Below are 20000 nucleotides of genomic sequence, written 5' to 3'. Positions count from 1 at the left end.
GAAAAGCCAGCTCATACCTTCTCCTGTGTTTAAAACTTTATCTGCCAATAATTTTCTTAAGCGATTTCAAAAGTAATCAAAAGATACTATATTGGGAAATATCAACCTTTACCTCTATGCAGTAAATTAAAGAATGCAGCAAAGCGGTTAAATCCTTTTATGCATTTTTAAACATACAACCTCCACTGAAATGGTGCTCTTGCCTGTTACACCAAGCTCCACCAGCTGGGCTGTGGAGCTTGGGCATCAGCCACTTGCTCTGGCTGCTGGCTTTGTTCTGTGCAGCATAGGAAGTTGTAGGTACACTTTAGAAACTGAAAACAGCAATACTGGTTTGGAAAGAGGGCTGAGTGTGCAAGATTGTTGAACACCTTCATCATAGCCATTTGAATTTTCCATGTTTTCTCCCCCTTTTAACTACTTTGGGTTGTTTACTCATTAGTGGATAATTATCTATTCCTCTAATCCCTTCACTGATTCTGTCACCTAAAGCAAGAAGAACTAGAGACCCCCTCAAGTTTAAAATTCCCCAAAAGCATGAAATCTGTGAGAAGCCATCAGCTGAGGAAGGCCAGAGCAAGCCCCACTAAAAATCTGTCTGAAAACCAAGTAGTGGACCTTCTAACAATCAAGTCATTGACATGAAAAAGAAGAGCATCAAGAAACACATAAACAAATTTTTATTTAAAGCTTTTAAATGAAACATACTATTTAGTTTCCTCTGAAAAGGAAAAACTGAAAATCAAAATACAAATGCAATACACATAAAAATTATTCTCATAAATGGATCTATACTCTGTGCAATTTGAGTGGCTATTTGTATTTTAATGGTTACTGTGGTAGTATGTGCACTGGGTATCTAGAAGGTACACACCATGGCAAGTCCTTGAAAGCGTGATCATCTAGGAGCAGTGGCAAAGTTGCATAGGTACTATAAACCAGTCTGCTGAATAGTCATTCCAGCTATGTGTAGTCAGACAACACAGACTCTGCTTTTGGAAAAGCTGTTTGATATTTTAGGTATTACGTAACTGTCATGCTGCTGGCCATTAATTTAGCTCAAGAAAGAACTGTCCTTTAAAAGTCAGGCTGTTAAGTTAAAGCAACATCTACTCAAAAGGGAAGACAACACCTTTTTAAGTACCACCAACAAATTTTACATGTAGAATATATATATACACACTACAGAGAGCTCTTCACTAGAAGCTTTCAGTGCATCTGTGCTAAATAAAAAAAAAAATCACACATTAGTTAAAAGCAACCATTTTTCATGTTCAGTAAGTGCAATCTACAATTGTTAAAATATACCTTAATCCCAGGTTTGATGGGGGTGGTGGTGTTTTTTTACCTTATATTGCTTGTGCAATCTTTAAATGACAAGTAGCTTGAGACAAGACTTTGGCTCAGGTATGGATGAGCTGGAAAAGCTCAGCTGGTCAAGGCAGGGATTGTTTTTCCCTCCTATTAGTCTTTAAAAAGAAAAAATCCGCCTGAAGTCTTGCACGTGCCTTCATACCCACAGAGACAGACACCAGAGACAGCGACGTTTAAATTCAAAGCAAACAGAATTCAGTGAGAAAATTGTGGCACACTGTTACAACGAAATGCAAGGTTTTTCATCATTTAAAATTCTGTAGCACTTTTCCCCTTTCCAACTCCACCTGCTGAGGGCAGCAGCTGCAGCCCCTGCACAGTTACGGCACAGGACACGTCTCTTCTGGGGTGTTCCTGGGTAACACAACCAACATTCAAGGCGTGCTGCTCAACAGCAAGCGAAATCTGTGCAGTGCGAATGCTCAACAAAACCAGCAACCCATCTACCTCTGGTTCAGCCATGCAAGTTTTTTAAAGAACAAAAGCAGCAGATTTCATAACTAATCTCAAGTCAAGACGTCGTATTAAAGGTTCTCAAATATTTTATTATTCAGCACTTGAGCTTTTTTGAGAAATGCCAGACACTGAAACAAAACAGTTTTTCCTTGTGCCTCACATATTTCACTTTGCACTTCACCTCCTTGGGTGAAGAGTTGAATTTCAATACTAATAAATAGCTACATAGTGAAAAAGTAATATTTAATACAAAGGTGGGTTAATTGTGTTTTTATAAATGTGAGTTGTAGTATTTGTACATAACTATTGTCTACCTTAGGTACATGAAGGAACAGACTAAGACAGTTACTGAAAATTGTATCCTGTCACTTTTGTCAGCATGTGGCCACACCTCCAGCTTTCCTGGACACATTCGAAGACAAAAGCAATTACCACCTGTTTCAAATTAACCTTGAAACCTCCCCCCATCTTCCAGGCCATCACCCCCAATGTCCGCAGCACAACGAAGCAGTCTGTCTGCTTCTTGGCTGTACTCTGAGATGCTGAAGTATTCCAAAGGAAAACAAACACCATCTAAATATGTTCATTCTGCTAATGTTCCACTAGTCTCCATCTCTAATACATGTTGTTCAGGATCAACACAAAAGTTGGTTTAAGGGAAGGAAAAAAAAGAAAACAAAGCCATAAATCTTATGCTCTTCTTAATCAGAATATGATCTGAATAGTTCTCTTTAATACAATTTCTTAAATATTTTTCTTGTGACTGTGATTTACTAGCTATGCATATTTATCTACACACGTACCAATAGACTAATTCAATAAATTAAAGCTCAAAATGCTAACTGTAAGCACAAGAATATTTACAAACTGCAATAAATTAAAGATTAAAATGTGCTTGATATTAAATAACGATCCCAAAGACCTCACCAAGTAAGAACAATTGTCAGCCTCTGTGCTAAAACTTTTCTGAATTTCATGCTGCTATCCAAGGCCAGAAACATGTTTCCAGGCCAGAAAGAAGGGGGCGATGACCACAAGGCTGGTCACCACTCTCCCCAGAGGTACCGAGCGCAGGTGGGGGTGACAGGGTGGAGGCAGACCCAGATTTCACCTTTTCAGACTGCAGCCCCCCCAGGGTTGGGGCACCGGGGTCACAACGTCACCCACACACCCCCCCAAGCCCGATCGGCACTTGCCTGCCAGCATCTCCTACAGGAACCACGATAGGCATCACTCATCCCTCCCCAAAGGTGTGCTTTGCGGGGGGAAAAACCCCAAACAAACCAAACCCTAAAGCTTTACTAGGTGTTAGGAATAACATTAAACCAGGAAATATAGCTCAAAACAAAGATTCACTCCGACACAGTCGTTTGGCAACAGATGCAGATATCAAAATTACCCACGTCCTCAGCACTGTATGAAGTGATGAGTAATTCCGGGGCTATTCTCCACAATAGGAGACATGCTAGGGAAGTACAATTTTAGATCATAAAAGGGAAAATTCATTATGCCGTATGCTCTCACTGCATCTTTTGCCAAAACAGAAAGCATCAGTGGGAGATTAAATCAGTTTGGAAGAAAAATCCCAAACCTGAGGGACTGTGAACTGCAAGGATCATTGCTCTTAGAATACATGCCTTTTTGAGAGCTGATTTTTTTTTTTATTAAAATACAAAGATCACTTAAGGGGAGTGGAAGAGAATGCCAAGAGCAGGATGGTACAATTTGTCCCAGCAGGAACTAGGTAAGAAAAGCTGCTCTCCCACAAATGCAGTTACGCAGCCATCACAGTGACTGTAGAAAAAAAGTATTGCACTGAAAAAGCATAAGACATAGAGACAATGCAATGGCTGAAGTTTTTAAAGTGCAGTCCCCACAGTATCAGCGCTTATCCTGAACATAGGTGTCCAGAGTTCTCTCTCAGCTGCAGATTCCAGACTGTGATAGGAGCACTATTTGGTTCTGGTGCAATGGAAGAGCCTCTGCAAGCTTCACTGCACTTCAGATTATCAAATCAAAAAGTAAGAAAAATAGAAAACAGTGTGACTTAAGGCAGGTAAGCATGCCTACTTGAAAATTTAAATATCTGCCCAAAGAACTTCTCTCTGTTTGGCTGAAGATTTACCAAACCCCATGAAAGGTTTTGACTAACCAAAGAACTTCAGGAACTTGCAGCCACCTGCTGTCACCTTAAAAAATTGCAAATAAGAATGTGAGGAAATGCATACAACTGAGGTCTAAATTTTGTTTAGTTAAAATCAATAGTGGTAAAACTTGAGAGTTACCAATACCTTTTAGTAATATTTTTCAAAAATTAACTCAAATGCACAAACTAAACATCACCAATCCTGGAAATTGTCTATGATGGTATTTCTTTGGAGGCAAGTAACAACTAAAGGTTTGTGGAGTCTCTCCTTACAGCTCTATGCCCTTTCCCAGGTACTTCCTTGCATTCCAGGCATTTGCAGCCCTGGTTTACAAATATTTTATACTTGGATAACTAGTAACTCTGACAGGAATTTAGACAGCAATAAAAGTCTGTGCACTAGCACATGGGCATCAACAGTTGGGCACAGGTGGCATTGAGGAAGCTGTCGAACCTTGGCCTGCAGGATGGTAACACAGCACAACTCCTGCATTCAGGCTACATCTCTGTTCTTGGCACTCCCCTGATGCCAAAACGATTCATCTACCTCTGTTGGCCAGATGATGAGGTGCTGAAAACCTGCAGTTCCTCCAAAGGAAAAAATACAACTCACTGGTACAGAAACTGTCCATCTAAAAAACAGCCCAGATGAGTAACCTAATTATATCCTGAAGATACCAGAGCTTACAAAAATTTACTCACACTACCTACTCTGAAGGCACCACAGAACTGAGTCCGTAGACTCCTTAATAAAGGAACTAACAAGCTTCACAAAATTTTTGACAAACTACAGTGAGAAGACAAGAGCTAAAAGCAGTAAAGGGCAGGTCCCATGAGACCAATTTAGAGTTGGCCAAATACCTTGCGACAGATTTTCAGAATTCTTGTGACACAGTGTAAGCTGGAAAGACTGCTGAATTTAAAGAATGTCTACGTGAACTAGAACTAAACAGCTTGTTTCTGCAGATGGAGATGGACTTGTTTTCCTTACTATTTTTATTCAAGCAAAGGTAGTGATCAAGCTGCATGTTATACTGCTGAAGTCAAGAACAAGTGCACAAAAAGAATACCATCGTCTCCTAATATTGGTGATTCAATTTTATATAGTATCTCCTTCATCTATCTTGCCTGTTCAAATATTGCTAAAATAATCATCAGGATAGTACAAACCTCCAAACAATCTTAAAAGCTAGTTTCTCAGGACAGCTAAGAGAGAACTGTAAAACTGAACTTGAATCAATGACTTCTCAGGACACACACAGCCCTGAATTTACACACTTTAAAAGATACACAGTACCCTTTTCTATTTCCAAAACCTTACATGATTTTCTATCGCATCTTCCACCGCTTCCTGGTAAGAACTCCTCTGTGATCTGGTTACTTGGAGGAATTCAAGCTTTGGGAATAAAGGAGACAAGATTCTATTTATTTATTTTATTGACTTATTCAGAGGGTTCTGACTGAGCCTGGCTTCTTCATCAGGCAACAGATACTGGAATCTAGGGAATCTTATCTTCTTAAGAGGAGGAACTCACATTAACAAACCACATCTCTCCTCCCACTATCACTGAATTTGGTTTTTTAATCTCTATATTTAATCAAGTAAAACAAATGTCACTAAAGCACTTGGAAAGGCAGATAGTTTACAGGAATTGGTTATTTCTATTAAGAAGGATTTAAAAATCTTTAAGTTGACTTACGAATATTAGGTTAGCCTCTTCACAACTCTGGTGCATTTATTTCAGCAATTACGTTTCATACCAAATGAAAAGACAGTCCAAATATTAATTTTCCAATTAGCATACAAAAATAGTTTCTAACTCTCTTAACCAGTTTATGAAGCTCTTTTGCTGCTTTCCAGTCAATATCCACCTAACTAAAATAAGTTAGTACAATCATTTGTATGGGCTGTCTGCACACCGGACAGGGTTTATTCCTCTTCTTAAGTTTTCTTGCGCATGTAAAACACGACATGAGGTGTCCCGTTTTGCCATGCACTATACAGCCATTTTTAGGTCTGCTCTGACATATGACACAGGGCTCGATGCTGGTAACAGGCAGACTGGACTCCAGGCTTTCCTCTTTGTCTTGTGGTTCTCTCTTCTCAGGTTCCTTAGAGTCCTCCTGACTGCTACAAAACATGCTGCTCGATGTCGATGGCTGGGAATAATCTTCACTTTCCTGGGACTCGGAAATTTGCACTGCTTTGTCCTCGTTCTCCTCCGCAGCTGGTTCTTTATCCTCAGTCATTTTCCCTTTCTTGCAGTCAGGAACATCAAAACCTTCTTCAGACTCTAGGGGGAATGAACTTTCTAATTTGCTCTTCACCAATTTATCACTCTTTTCATCAGGAAGCCAGTCCTCACGAAGGGCCCAGCATCTGTGGCAATGTCGTGGAAGCGGAGGATTCATTTCGCTACATTCAGGACACTTCCAATAATCCTTTAGTGAATTAAAGGTTGGAACAGCTTAAGCTACTTGGAAAGCTTACAATTCAAGTATTCAGAGATTATAAACAATTTATTACTGCCAAAATAATAGTTATCTTGAGCTTTCAAGTTGTTTATAGTTTAAAAGTTCCATTTAGTGTTGGGCCCAATTTTATGATTCTAGATTAAAATAGTCTTGATTTTAAAATGATTCTCTGAATTTTTTCATTTTGTAGGAAATTTGTGAAATAAACATAGAGGTGAAACAATAATGATTTACTATTCCTTATGCAAAATTGAACAAACCAGACCACAAAAGTCTTCAGAGAACCTCATGAAAAGTTATTTCTGATAAAATGGTCACCATTCCCACTATTTTCAACAACAGACTTCTGAAATATAAACTATTCGAGATTGAAGGGACACTGAACCTTTGTGATGCTAAGCTGTAGAGGTGCAAAACGGCCGGGTGAGGGCGCTGTGACACAGCAGAATGAAACGCAAGAAAACATCGGCTATTCAAAAAAAAAAAACAGGCTGCATCACTGTCTCAAAGGTTATTCCATAGCTGAAAATTTTCCACCAAAAATATGCCACTAACTCATCAAAAACACACTTTGTTTTTAAGGAAAAAGATCCTTCTTAGAAATAATCCATGCTGTATGGGGAATGCGAACAAAAAACAACCCAAAACTTATTTAGAAGATTTTAAGCACTTAATGGTTGGAGTCCTAAATAACAGCAGTGACATCAAAGGCTTCAGAGACCAATTCTAATTCCTAAAAATAACGTACAGACGTATTTTTCCATACATAAGCAGTGCTGTGTTTTAAGATGGTGGCTAGCCCTGTGTTTTACAAACATAGTAAAGTCCCTCAGTCCTAGAGACCATCAAGGGACTGGAACACTTCAGACAGTTTTGGCCAACAGCTTTGTTCAAGGTTTAACTGTGAAATGCAAGTATAAATAAAAAGATACACTGCTTTTTAATTCTAGTGTGTGTTTTTTTCACATATGTTTACAGACTTTGTCTCAAACTCCTGAATTTATTCCCACACTTCAAAATCTAGAAAAAGCCTCAAGATCTATTAATTTTACAGTACTGTTCTCAAAACAGGTTTGCCTTCACATCTGTATGCTACAGATCCTTCATTAGCGATATCTACTTTTATTGTCCAATCCTATCTACAGGAAGATTTTTTTTTAAATATACAGGACTTTTTTTTAACCATTTTGTGCAAAAAGTCAGATTTAGGCTCCAAATAATTACCTTCCATTAAGTCACTGAAAGTGTGAGTTAGGGGTTTTTTTTAATGGATTAGGAAGCTTACTTTTTTTTTTAGGATCGAGGTTTCTTGATACATGTTCAGTAATTAAAATATTGCCTTGGAATCTTCAGACATACAAGAAAACGTTGATTAAAAAAAAAAAAACCAACAAAAAAACCCACACAAAAACATCACCGATAACAATAGAATCCATCTGTATTCCTTGATCTACTCTGTCAGTTCACCCAACTTATGATGCTTTGCCAGTCAAGTTTCTACTCACAGCTAGAGAAATCTCTGGATCTTCATCAAATGAATCAGCATCACTATCTTCATCCTGATAAATAGTCAGCTGATACACCTGGTTTAAATAAAAAAGTATTAATGTAATTGTTTCTTGGCAATTAAAAATTGATAGATTTTTAATTCCAGATTTTCTGATAGACTTCTAATCAACCACAACAAATAGCACATATATGTTAATAAAATGTTAGCAAATAACTCCAAAAAATCTGATGATTGGTTTTGGGGAAAATAATTCCGCTCACACTCTAAATATACAATTCGAAGAAAAATGTAGACTAGACCAATTTCTGGAGTAGAGGTGATCCCCTCTGCTCAGCACTGGTGAGGTCATACCTGGATACACACTGTGTCCAGCTCTGGACTCCCCAGTACATGAGAGATATGGAGCTAACGGTGAGAGTCCAGCAAAGGGCCACTAAAATGATTAAGGGATTGGAGCAGCTCTCACATGAGGCAAGGCTGAGAAAGCTGTGACTGTTCAGCCTGGAGAAGGTGCAGGAGGCATCTCATCAATTGTGTGTAAATACCTAAAAGGATGGTGTAAAGCAGATGGAGCCAGTGCCTTTTCAGTGGTGCCCAGTGACGGCACAAGAGGCACATCTTAAAACACCGGAGGTTTCGTCTGAGCATCAGGAGATAACTTTTTTACCGTGAGGGTGGCCAAGCACTGGCACAGGTTGCTCTGAGCAGCTGTAGAGCCTCCACCCCTGGAGATATTCAAAAGTCATCTGGACACAGCTCTGGGCAATCAGTTCTGCTTGAGCCATGGCAGATGACAGGGTGTCCTTCAGACGTTCCTTTCAATCCCAACCATTCTGCCATTCCCAACATTGCTGCTGGGGGCAGGGGGACGCCTCAATCCTTTTCTTCCTCCAAATCACCACCTTATCTCGGGGTGCAGCTCCACAGTGCTATAAACTCAGTGTACATCAGTACAGTCAGTCCCATGCAGCCCTTCAAGTACCACAATCATGCGTGTCCCCAGCAAATTCTGCCTCTGGATCTCAACCTGATTCACCTCTTTAAAGTAGCAGAAAAAGAACACAGAAAAAAAATAATTTCCCACTTTGTTCCTGACATTCCAGATATCTAAATCTCTTAAAAATGATGGTAATCACAATTTTACTGCCTTCTTCCCTCCTAATGAAAATTTCTAAAACTGTGTTTCAGCATATGTATGAAACACCTATATTCATGGAGGCAAATAATTCAGAAATAAACCTTTGCAAAGAGTTAGGAGGAAACTTTTCACTTCATATTAGAAATGTTGCCAAAGCTCAACACATACTTCTATAATTAAAAAGTAAGAATAGATTCAAGTACACATGCTGTCACTGACTCCAACAGCTAGTGAGTGAAGTTAAACAGACTTTTCCAGACTATCAGACTGTTTCAGAGCCTCCATAAAGCCTTAGCATTGCTCTGGTTACTGCCTGGCGGGTGCATAACGGTGACGCAACTGCACAGATATGTAATTTAACGAATGGCTGGGTGCAGTTTGTCACATAGCAGGCAGTCCTGAAATAAACCTGAAAAGTTACTTCTTCTTGTTGGAATCTCAGCATGAAATATTCCTGGAAGTTTCCTCCCCGCCTCACCGAGTCAAAAAAAACCCAGCAAAACAAATACATACCTCATCATCTTCATCTGTGAGCTCCTGTCCTTCTTCATTATGGCTATAATCTTCTGAATAAATAGACTCAACTTCAAACTCTACACTGAACTGGTCTGAAACAGAATTGTGGTCAAACCAATCAGAGTTTTCACTTAATGAACTGGCATCAAGATCCTGAAAAAAAGAGAAAGAAAGTACACATTGAACCTCACTAGTCCGTAACCATTACTGTTAAGATACTTGTAACATTAAACCAAGCTACTCAGTTTAATTAGCTGTTGAAGAAATGAGACCAGCTGATGCTAGATGGAACATCTTTTATGAGACAAACGAATTACAAGTGGGTAAAATAAAGTTACATCTGAAAGCCTTTTGACAGCTCTGAAATAGAGGCTGCAGTCAGCTTGAAGACTGCTGCTACTATTTGACAAAGGCTCTCCTACAAGTGAAAGAACAGATGCAAGAAGATACTGTCTTTCAGCTGCCTTCATTAAATTTTCTATTCTCATGGACTTTTTTTAAACTGTAATTTGAGACTAAATTATAAAACAACACAAGTGAAGATACAGTATTAGTTCTATCAATTGAGAATACAGTATATGACTAGGAATACTGCTAGTTTAGCTCTTCATGACTTAACAGGTAATTTGCTTCAGTGTTTGTCGAAAACACCGAAAAACAGCAAAGGTTTGGAAAACGAATACAGCTTCTCTTCAGGGCACTACCACATCCAGTTACCGAAACTGTACCAGAACTACCACATATCCAGAAGCATCAACCATTCTGAATTACAAAATGTCTGTGTCTGCTTTTCTTCTCTTAGCATTCTAATACTTATTTTGAAATATATCTGGCATTTTTTCAATACTGTGCGAAGCAGTAAGAATCTCGTTTTTTTCAATAATATCTAGAGTTAGTATTTTTAAAAAATTCCCTTCAGCTTTGGCAGCTATGAAACACCCCAGTCCACCCACACATCAACTTTTCTTTCAGCTCCCTTTCTTTCCAGAGACACCATCAAAGGCACTGCTGCTTTAAATTAGTAACATAATGTTTTAAGATGCGTATTTGAACTTGCGATACCTACAAAATTGGTACCACAAAAACACATATTTTGACTTACAGGAATGGAAAAAGTATCTGTTGAATCACTGCTATTGCTTCTTTCACGGCACAGACCACTGACTACACACCATGAGAGACTTTCATCAAACGTCAACGAAATGCTGTCTGACTTGTGTCGTTTTCTTCTGTCACTGTGCAGATCATCTGAAGAATTTTCTTCTGGGTACATTGAAGAATATTTATTACTCCAAGAACATCTATGCAATGTACAGTTTTGAATATTCTTAACAGAAGTTTAAATTCCTATATATGTAAATTGTATTTTAAGAAAAATATAGTCATTATTTTATAGGGAAAAAAGGCACTGAGTAAAGACAGAGTAACACTAAGAAACATGAAAAGTATGAAATATTCCTGAAAACAGTATTTCAGGGGCTGGGTTTCCGCACTTGTCCCATCAGTACAGCTTACAAATAGCAGTCTCCACATGCAGGAAATAGAACAATTTCAAATTTGGAAGCATTCATAAACCACACATGACACATTAAACCCCTCCTAATTTTAAGAAATACAGTTGGGATCTTAATTGTCCTAGCTCCCTCTACAGTCACTAGGCAGAAAAGCACTTTCAGAGAGCTCCTTGGTCAAACAGAATTTGCAGGGGGACAGAGCAACTAGCTCCCATGTCACATGTATACAAAGTACCCCACGCTACGCAAGGTAAGTTCAGGTTTAAGTTTTGGATACCTCAACAAATTTAACATTTAGAATTACATATAGTGCATTTACTCAACCACATTTTATTACAAACCGTTACGACTTTCCACACACACTAGCAAGAAAGTCTTCAAGGCATAGTACGTAAAAATTGAACTCTGAAAGCATCGCTTTAAGCCGTGCTTATTAAATATGCTCGGTTTGAATGCAAAAAGACAATGCTTTTTAAATATATCATGTTTTGAAACAACCACCTACAGCAGCATAAGGAGTAGGGGGACAGCATTTTAGGGGTAGGTAAGTCAAAATTCAGCTCCACTGACTTTTAAGAGTGTTTGGTGAGAAACAATTTCATTCAAAAAGGTGTTGCAAAGTCGGTATGTAAGTGCAGCGGAGTGAAAATTCCCCCAAGAGGCTCGACAACTTGGTTCACAGACCTCAGTAAGAGCCTGCTTCCCCCTACGCATGCCCTTTGAACCCACCCTCTATTGCCCATCCTCTCCCTTGCCTTGTAAAACACATCCTGACAATCCACGAGTCTTCAAGTCTTGGATCTTTCATTGTAAAAGAAAAGAGAACAAAACGCTTGTACATACTTTGAGACTTCTCTTACTTTCCCTTGGTGCTTCTTGGCTCAGCCCCTCTCTTTTCTTTTTTCTCTTTTCTTTTTTCGCCCTGAGAGCCCCACCAAATTTGGTGCCCCCAGGCCCAAGGGTTGCTCCTGTCCATCGTTGTCCTCATTTAGTTGTCATGGCTCCATGCTGTACTGATACTGTACCACCACAAGGTTTCTATACACTATATAAGCGGCTCCAAAGGAGCCGCTACCACCCCAATTTAACAATAAGAGTGGTTTAAAAGGAAGATTTCCTATAAATTAGAAAAAAAGTGTATATAAAAACACTATATTAAAAGAACTTTTAAGGCTGTAACAAACTAATAAACGGATGCAAAGACCAAGTTAATAATCAAACCTCCAATAAGTAAGCACAACACAGGACCTTATGTGCTCTGGGTTATGCCTAAATATTACAGGTTATGATGTTTAACTGAGACTTTCCATCCTTTCACCAGTTTTTGTTACAACATTAAAAAGTTCTTTTAATTTAGTGCAAACCGCTCAGCAACACAGCACAGTTTCTGGACTGACTAACATAACAGTGGCCTATGATGAACACAAAAAAAAATACTACACAAAAGCTGAGGAACTAAAAAATGTTCCTGAGTAATTCAAGAAAAGAAAGATCTATGCAGTGACAGAAGGTTATCACTGCCCATGTATTTACAGCTGTCAAGTCATGAGGTAACAGAAGTGATGGAACAAACTAATGTAAGAAATTCCACAGAATAGTATTAAAGTAGAACTGTAGAGAACACTTCCATTGAGAAATTAAAGTTATCCAGGTTTATGCTGACCAGCTTATTAATTTGCTTGTTATTTGAAAATGTATTTTCCAGTGACTATTGAACGACCATAGCAAAGGAGACAAATGTGATGCTTAAGTCAGACTTTTTAAAAGTGCTTAAGGAATGGCCAAGTACCTATACATATCCAAAATCATCCCATGTTACTAACCAGACCTTTGATGTCTTTGCCACCAATTGAAATCTGATGAAAACTGCTTTTAAAGAGCAAAGTGTAAATATCTGTGGCTATCTAGAGAGGGAACTTATATGAATTTGAGTACATCAGTCTATTACAAACAAGAGTGTTCTCATCACAAAGATAACATAACTGATAAAGTCCTGCTGATGTGAACAAGTTTAACAGATCTGTGGAACAAGTTATTCCATCATCTTACTAATAGTTCTAGAGATCCAAACTGTAACATGACACTGGAGCAATGCAAAGAATCGTGTATTTCTTCCAGACTGAACATTTTGTTTCAGATAAGCAGAGAAATATGAAAAGTATTTGTCAGCATCTTTCAAAGTCAGTAAGGCAAGAGAACATACTGTTTTTCCTAAGCAGCCATGCTACTGAAAGCTCTGCACCATAAATCTACACCTACCAGATTCACTGTGTGTTCTCCTCCTAGAAGATGTAGCTGGTCGTGAAGCCACGTTTGAGGAAGTCTGCTTCTCTTCTAACTCTTGCATAGATTCCTGGTTAACAGAAACACTGAGTAAGCCTGAGCATTAATAGGAGGTAAAAGGCTAGAATCAACTAATTGCATCTAAATCATTGACACTATTATGCAAAGCTAAATAAAATTTACATCTCAGAACATTTATTTTAAAAATATTTTTTTTAATCACCTTTAGAACATTTTCTTCTTCAAGCTGAAATCTGGCATCGTCCTCAGGTGTGTCAGCAAGCGTAGAGCCTGAAACCAAACCAAACCACCCTAATACAGTACTGCAGGAAAAGTAAATTTTGGGCTCAAAACCAGTAGTGTAATAGCAAGAGACAGAAGTTAACTGCACACAGCATTTACAAAGTAAATTCTAAACAGAACTTGCAATCCAGACATTTTGCCACCATGGAAAAAACAACCCTGCTCTGTTGCTTTTCAGGTGTGTGCAGCACCTTCCCAGTAACATTACTGAAGCAAGAAGGTGGGGAGGAAGAAGAAATCTCAACCACAAAATGGCTCAGAATTTTATTACAGATGTCTTCAAATGAAGGCTGTGCATTAACTGGGATTCTGCAGATATGAAAGAAGATAAGCAGGAAATATTTCACACTTCTTCCTCTTGAAAGTGTATTTTACTAGTTACCATCTTACAAGGACACTGAATTAAAAAGACATTAAATACAAGAAAATATAACTGTTGTTAATTATATATACTTACTACCAGACAGACCCTGAAATAATAAATTTCAAGAAAATCATTTGATAATCCACATTTGCAAGGGATAATAAAGAGCATGTTTCCCACTTTCAGCAACTGCACGCTTGTCTTTAGAAAGAATCAGAAACAAAGGGTGTCTTAATATGGATTTAGAAGCAAATTTACAAAATGGCTTCCATTGTTTAATGTCTGTTTCACTCTGTGCATTAGCCAAAAGTTACAGCCATATTGAGCATTTTTATGCTGCAGGAAAGGCGACCATATGTAACAATTCTCTATTTATGGAGTGGCTATCCACAAAGTTACCACAAAGCTGCTTTGCTAACTACACAGACCTTTTAAAAGAGGACTCAGTGTAGCTGAGGGTGACCAGTTCTAACTGTGCTCCACATTTGGTTTTGAAAATTAAAACACTAATAAAAAGAATAAAAAGAACTTGTGCTGTTAATGAAGTCAGGGCAAATGCAAGAGGATTTTTTTTAATATTAAAACCTCCTATGTTGTTGAGGGTTTTCTGTGTAAGAAATACAAGCAAACAACTGATCTTTCTATGTAGTCCTCTGTGTTCAGCTCTGATTGTACTTGTTCTTGCCCTAGTCCAAAATAACTACTCAAATGCCATTCAGATTTTTTCTCCCCGAGAAAAAACAGTGTTTGCTTTGATTCACTATTGGTGATTGCTCTGGACAGTACTGTGTAAAGCCAAATAGCTAATTATGGAGAGATCGATGTATCTGATCACTACACGCAAGATGCATTAATGTAAGGATCCTCCCAGACTAGCTTACCTTGTTGATTGATTGCTATCAGATTTCTGGAAATCATTGAATACAGTCTCCTTAGATGGGGATAAAGAAAGAGATGTTGCAAATTAGCTACATGTAATTATAAAAGAGAGCTTACCATCTTTGAAGATGCAAAGAGTTAGAGAAGGCCATACGCATTATGTTCTCTGTTATTTCACAACCCGACTCTCAGAAAAGAATCCCATTTTACCTGTGTTCTTTTACTGAAAAGCTTGTTACTCCAAATAAATCCCCCAGGAGATCATTTGCACAGTGTACAATATGTTGCTGTTTTTCATCATATAACTGTTTAGACATAATATATTGTCCAAGATAGAATATTACCTGTAAAATAAATGACACAAACAGATATTTAATATCAGGTTCTGTTGTTTCAAGTTTAAGCATAAGAAAACACACACTAAATTCATCACTCTTCTCACACGGATTGCCTAAAAATCCCTTTGAGCTGCGATTTTAATCTACGGTTCCCCAAGCACTCTGCTATTCTGCTGAACACCAGATACTTTTGTTCAGCTGAGAAACTTGCTAAACATCACCAAACAAGTCAGCAGGAGAATAAAAACAATACCTTGTCTCAGTATCTTCTAGATAAGCTGTGAACTACAGTGCCCCTCATTCACCCAAAACAAAGGAACAATCTATCTGGATCCACTGTAATCTACTTTTAGTGATTAAAAGTTCTCACCTCCTTCATAGTAAAAGTGTCCTTTTCTGCACCAGCTAACTTTAACAACTTCAACAATAGTGGCTTTGGTTTAACCTGTATGGGGAAGAAGAAAAACAGTATGCACCAATTATTCATCAAACAAAACACTATTTATACAGGCTGGCTTCCTCCTTTTATATTCATCTCTTAGATAAATACACAACTACATTAAAACCCGCACACATTCTGAAGACTTTTCTGAGCTAAGCACACCCTGTCCTTTCCATTGTATTTCAATCACTCTGCAATGACCTCCCACTATTGCCACTGAGCCAGCAGAGTTACACCTGCAGCCAGTCTATGACAATTTCAGATGCAGAGGAGGTAAAAGTTGGAAAAAAAAAAAAAAAAGTAAAAAAAATCATTCCCCCCCCTGCTTTTTTTTTTTCTCTTCTGGCCAGAACAGTGTCCTGATCCCAATTCCTTGCACTATTCCAGAAACAGCTCTGCCAGTACCAGTCCAGGAGATGAGAACAAGCTGCAGGGCTGCCAAAACTGGAAAGAAAATGCCTGTGGAGCCACTGGTGGCTAGTATTGTTATATTAACAATAGCATAACCATTATCAGAACAGGCTATTATTTAGCTATCCCAACATATTCCCCAAAATGAGAAAAAATTATAGATAATAAACATTTTATAGGAAAGTATGAATAATATTATGAGACCGGGAATAAATACTTAAGGGAAGGAGGGGAACTTCCCTGCATTCCATTTCAAATATCTGCTAAAACCGATGTTATGTCTTAGTGCATTAACCAGTGGTTACTTGCAAGAATCACACATAATGAAAGCAATAAACAAGCTTGTGGAGAATATTAGATGTCTATTTACCCCTTCCTAAGTGCTGCATTATTTAGAGCACGCAGCATATATTACAGTTTCATAAAGGAAGCAAACAGTAACTTATTAAACTACTAATGACAGCTGAGCATAAGAAGGCGAAGTACAGTTTCGGATCTCTGAATGCACAACTAGACCCATGGGTTCAAATCCTTTTATTCCCCAGCCCTCTCTCCCTGACACAAGTATGAACTTTCTCTGCCTTGCAGATCTGACAGCAGACAGTAGCATCGCATTACGATGACTTAAAACAAGAAACAATGAAAAACAACAAACAACTTTGAACAGTCTGCTATTCTGTCACTTCACTGTTTTTGAAGTTCTGCTATCAGTCTACACTTTTAAGCTTTACCCTTCTACAAGAAGTAATCGAGTTCAACTGCAATTGTACACATGCCATTTTGAACTCGCATTTCAAGTATAACACACAGACTTCCATCCTCAGGACAACTTGGAAAGGAAGGCAGGACAGCAGAACTGGCACTGTATCATGGAAAGCCTGGATATGCAAAGCCATAAACACAAAGGAAGAATCTGATTACAACTTGCTTATGAATCCCAGTAGAGGAGGAAGCGAAAATGCCATATTTAAAAAACCTTCAGATGTAATGACAATATTATGTCACAGTTTTGCACAACAGAGATCTTCCACAACTCTTCAGTTATGAACTGATAACAATTTCCACCACAAAATACTTACCGTGATTAAACTGGATCGAAAGATTCTTTTTCATTTAAAGAAAGCAAACAGCCCATCAAATTCTCCAGGAAACAGTCTAGACCTACACCATCACCCTCAACTCTCAACCATGAATGAGAAACATTTGCTTCACAATTGCCGAATCAAAGAGAGACCATCTTCACCGGATGTCCTGGCTTTAACCATCACTCGCTGAGCAAAGCCGCCCTTCTGAATTAGCAGATAAAAATCTGCAAAAAAGCATGAAAAATTCGCACGTCCAACAGAGCTACTGACCAGCGCTTCTTGCTCCGAAGCGGTGACAGAAGAGGCATCCGTAAGGGAGGACATCTTGGTATTGCACATTTGCCTGCAATTAAGGGGAGAACCACCTCAAAACGTGTACCGCAGCTACACAACCCACGTCCCCTCCCGCGCAGACCGACCCCGGGATGGGCACAGGGCCGAAACCCGGGGGCGCAGCCGCCACCGCGGCAGTGCCCACTCACCTCGGCTGCCCTCGTCCAACCCACACGCCGGCGGCAGGTGTATGGGCCAAGTGGGACCGGGCCGGGATGAGCCTTATATAGCGCTGCCAAGAGGAGGCAAGTCAAGACTTAGCTCCTCTGGCGGCCGCGGCCCGACATGCCTGAGCATGACCCGCAGCGGCGGCGCTGCCGAGTCCCCGCAGGGGGCAGGCGGGCGGGGAGGACAACGCTGACTCACCGTGGCCGCCAGAAGCGGGTGGCGGCGGCGCGGAAGAACAGCCCCGGCTCCGCGCCTCCCCGCCCCGTGCAGGCCCCGCTCCCCCCGCTGCTGGAGGAAGCAGCAGCGCCCGCCCCAGCGCCGCGCCCCGATCCGACCCAGCGTCCCCGCCGCGCCTCAGCCGCTTCCCCCCCACCCAGCACCTAGGCCGCCGCGCGCAAAAAGCCAGTCCCGAGCGACGCCTCAGCTCCTGCCCCACAGCAAAGCGGGATCCCCCACGCACCACCAGCCGCGCCCGCTCCGCTGCCCGGCCCGCGGCGGAGCAGAGGACCAGGGGCCCCTACCACGCCGCAGCGCGGTCTGCACCCAACGCCGCCATTTTGGCCGCCGCGCCGTGCGGCCCGTTGGTCTCCCCAGCGCCCCCTAACGGGCTCGGGGCAACGGCCGCGCCTGGGGCGACGCCTCTCGGGCCGGGGTGGCCGCGCCGCCCGCCCGTCCCCGGGGCCACACGGGACAGAGAGCCCAGAGCCCGGGCCCGCGGCCACGGGCGGAACAGAAAAACGGTGCCCGGGCTGAGGGACGAGGAGGGTGAAGGCCTGGCAGCAGTCAGTGAGACCCACTCCGGGGGCTGCGGGGAAGCAGGACGCTCGGGCTTTGCAGGCGGCTTTTTCTCTTCTCATCTGCGCACCTCCTTCTTTTATTTTTTTTAATTATTTTTTTGTCCATCGATCCTTTCATCCCGTCCCGACTGTGTTTACAGACGCTGCACAAAAACGGTCGGGTTGTGGTAAACAAAGCGTGTGGGATGTGCAGCATCGAGGAGATGGAGCAGGGAGAGCCGGGCTTGTTGCTAAGAGCAAGCCTAAAACAGTATGAGAGTTTCCTACAGAGCCTCCACTTCACTAAAAATTTAAAAAAAGCTTCCGTTGATGTTGAACATCTCTCTGACTTCCCCTCGGTCTCATCTGTGAGGTTTGGGGCACAGCCCAGGGCAAGGCTGTGCGGGCCCCACCGCTGACAGACCTCTGGCCCCAGCTCCGTGAGCTCCGGCTCCCAGACATCGGACCTCCTTTGAGGATAAACAGCCTTAAGGCAACCTCGTACTAACATTCTGTGATTCCGTAAATCCAGCCGCAGCACGTGTTAATGATAGAAAACTTCATCACGCCAATATATTTCGTGGATAACAAAGGCAGAGCCTCTTGCTTATAGTCCTCACAAATTCAGGGACACAATAATGAAAATGTTGGTTGCCCGGCAATGACACCTTTGGATACTGGCTTGATTTCCAATGCTCATTTGTGCCTTTTGTTTTTTTCACTGATATTTAAGAGAGGAAACTGGGAGAAAAATTAACAATCAAAGAGGGTTATTGCAGGCTGTCATATTGTCCTGTATTCCTGTCATCTCCCGTTTTATAATTTTGAATATCTTTAAAGTGTAGGATATTTGGAAGTTTGTTTTGGTTTGTTTTGGTTTGGGTTTTTTTTGCTAGTTACTTATTCATTACTACATTTCAACTAGAATTGCTTAATTTTTAGTCTCCCTTTTCTAATTCTCAGTTTGTTTTTCTTTGCCCATGGTGACATTTTAAAATCATATTTGAATAGTGAAAAGATTTGTTAGACAACATGAGTGCTGGAGATAGTGTTTAAAGATACGTACACTAGAGCAGAGTGAGCGTAATGCTGATTTTCCATGACAACTAACTTGTCCAAACAAGCAGTGGATAACTGCCTGGACTTGTCCCTTGCCCAAATATAGATTCTCAGCAACCATGGCACCAGGAATGCTTTCTATCTAGTTATTTGTGTGATGACGGATTTTCAAGACGAGCTTCTTATCCTTCTGGAGCATAAAGCTCAAGGTCTGGTGACGGACAGTTGAGAAGCTGCCAGAATTTTGCAAAGCATGTTCACCTCTTGTTAGCACTGGAGTTTCGAGGCAAACAAATCTGGTTTAAGTGAAATGTCATGCCACGGCAAAGTCACATTACTGCTCATTTCCACACAGCACCCCAGCTACTGAGTTCCGTAGCTAGCTTCATCATTAGGAGAAAATTACATCTACACAGAAGTGCAAGAGGAC

The 20000-nt window shown here is 40.5% G+C and overlaps 1 protein-coding gene across 6 annotated transcripts; it reads right to left on the bottom strand.

Moving 5' to 3' along the window:
* Positions 1 to 657: 657 nt before the first annotated feature.
* MDM2 (MDM2 proto-oncogene) lies at positions 658 to 18334 on the bottom strand. Of its 6 annotated transcripts, none has more exons than XM_071798945.1 (12): positions 18196 to 18328; positions 17717 to 17799; positions 17229 to 17577; positions 15667 to 15741; positions 15169 to 15302; positions 14961 to 15010; positions 13636 to 13703; positions 13389 to 13482; positions 10718 to 10878; positions 9613 to 9768; positions 7957 to 8034; positions 658 to 6418 (listed from the first exon to the last, which is right to left on the bottom strand). In XM_071798945.1, exons 4-12 carry the CDS (start codon positions 15673 to 15675, stop codon positions 5849 to 5851), a joined length of 1320 nt encoding a protein of 439 aa, XP_071655046.1. In that variant the 5' UTR covers positions 15676 to 15741; positions 17229 to 17577; positions 17717 to 17799; positions 18196 to 18328; the 3' UTR covers positions 658 to 5848. The 6 variants fall into 6 exon arrangements, with proteins under 6 accessions (XP_071655046.1, XP_065694531.1, XP_065694522.1 ...); XM_065838459.2 differs by having other exon boundaries at positions 17505 to 17577; XM_065838450.2 differs by lacking the exon at positions 17717 to 17799 and having other exon boundaries at positions 17505 to 17577; positions 18196 to 18334.
* Positions 18335 to 20000: the final 1666 nt, after the last annotated feature.

Source organism: Patagioenas fasciata, chromosome 1 (assembly GCF_037038585.1).
Source record: "Patagioenas fasciata isolate bPatFas1 chromosome 1, bPatFas1.hap1, whole genome shotgun sequence".
NCBI classification, from domain to species: Eukaryota; Metazoa; Chordata; class Aves; order Columbiformes; family Columbidae; genus Patagioenas; species Patagioenas fasciata.
This window is presented reverse-complemented; position numbering and strand designations above follow the sequence as displayed.

Bases quoted from the DNA above. Each gene is read 5' to 3' on its own strand.
- MDM2 (XM_065838450.2), bottom strand. From the start codon at position 17,573: ATGTGCAATACCAAGATGTCCTCCCTTACGGATGCCTCTTCTGTCACC. The intron at 15,011-15,168 runs GTAAAATGGGAT...TCCCCATCTAAG, and splicing joins TTTTCAGTAAAAGAACACAG to GAGACTGTATTCAATGATTT. The intron at 6,419-7,956 runs GTGAGTAGAAAC...AATTCACTAAAG, and splicing joins ATCCAGAGATTTCTCTAGCT to GATTATTGGAAGTGTCCTGA.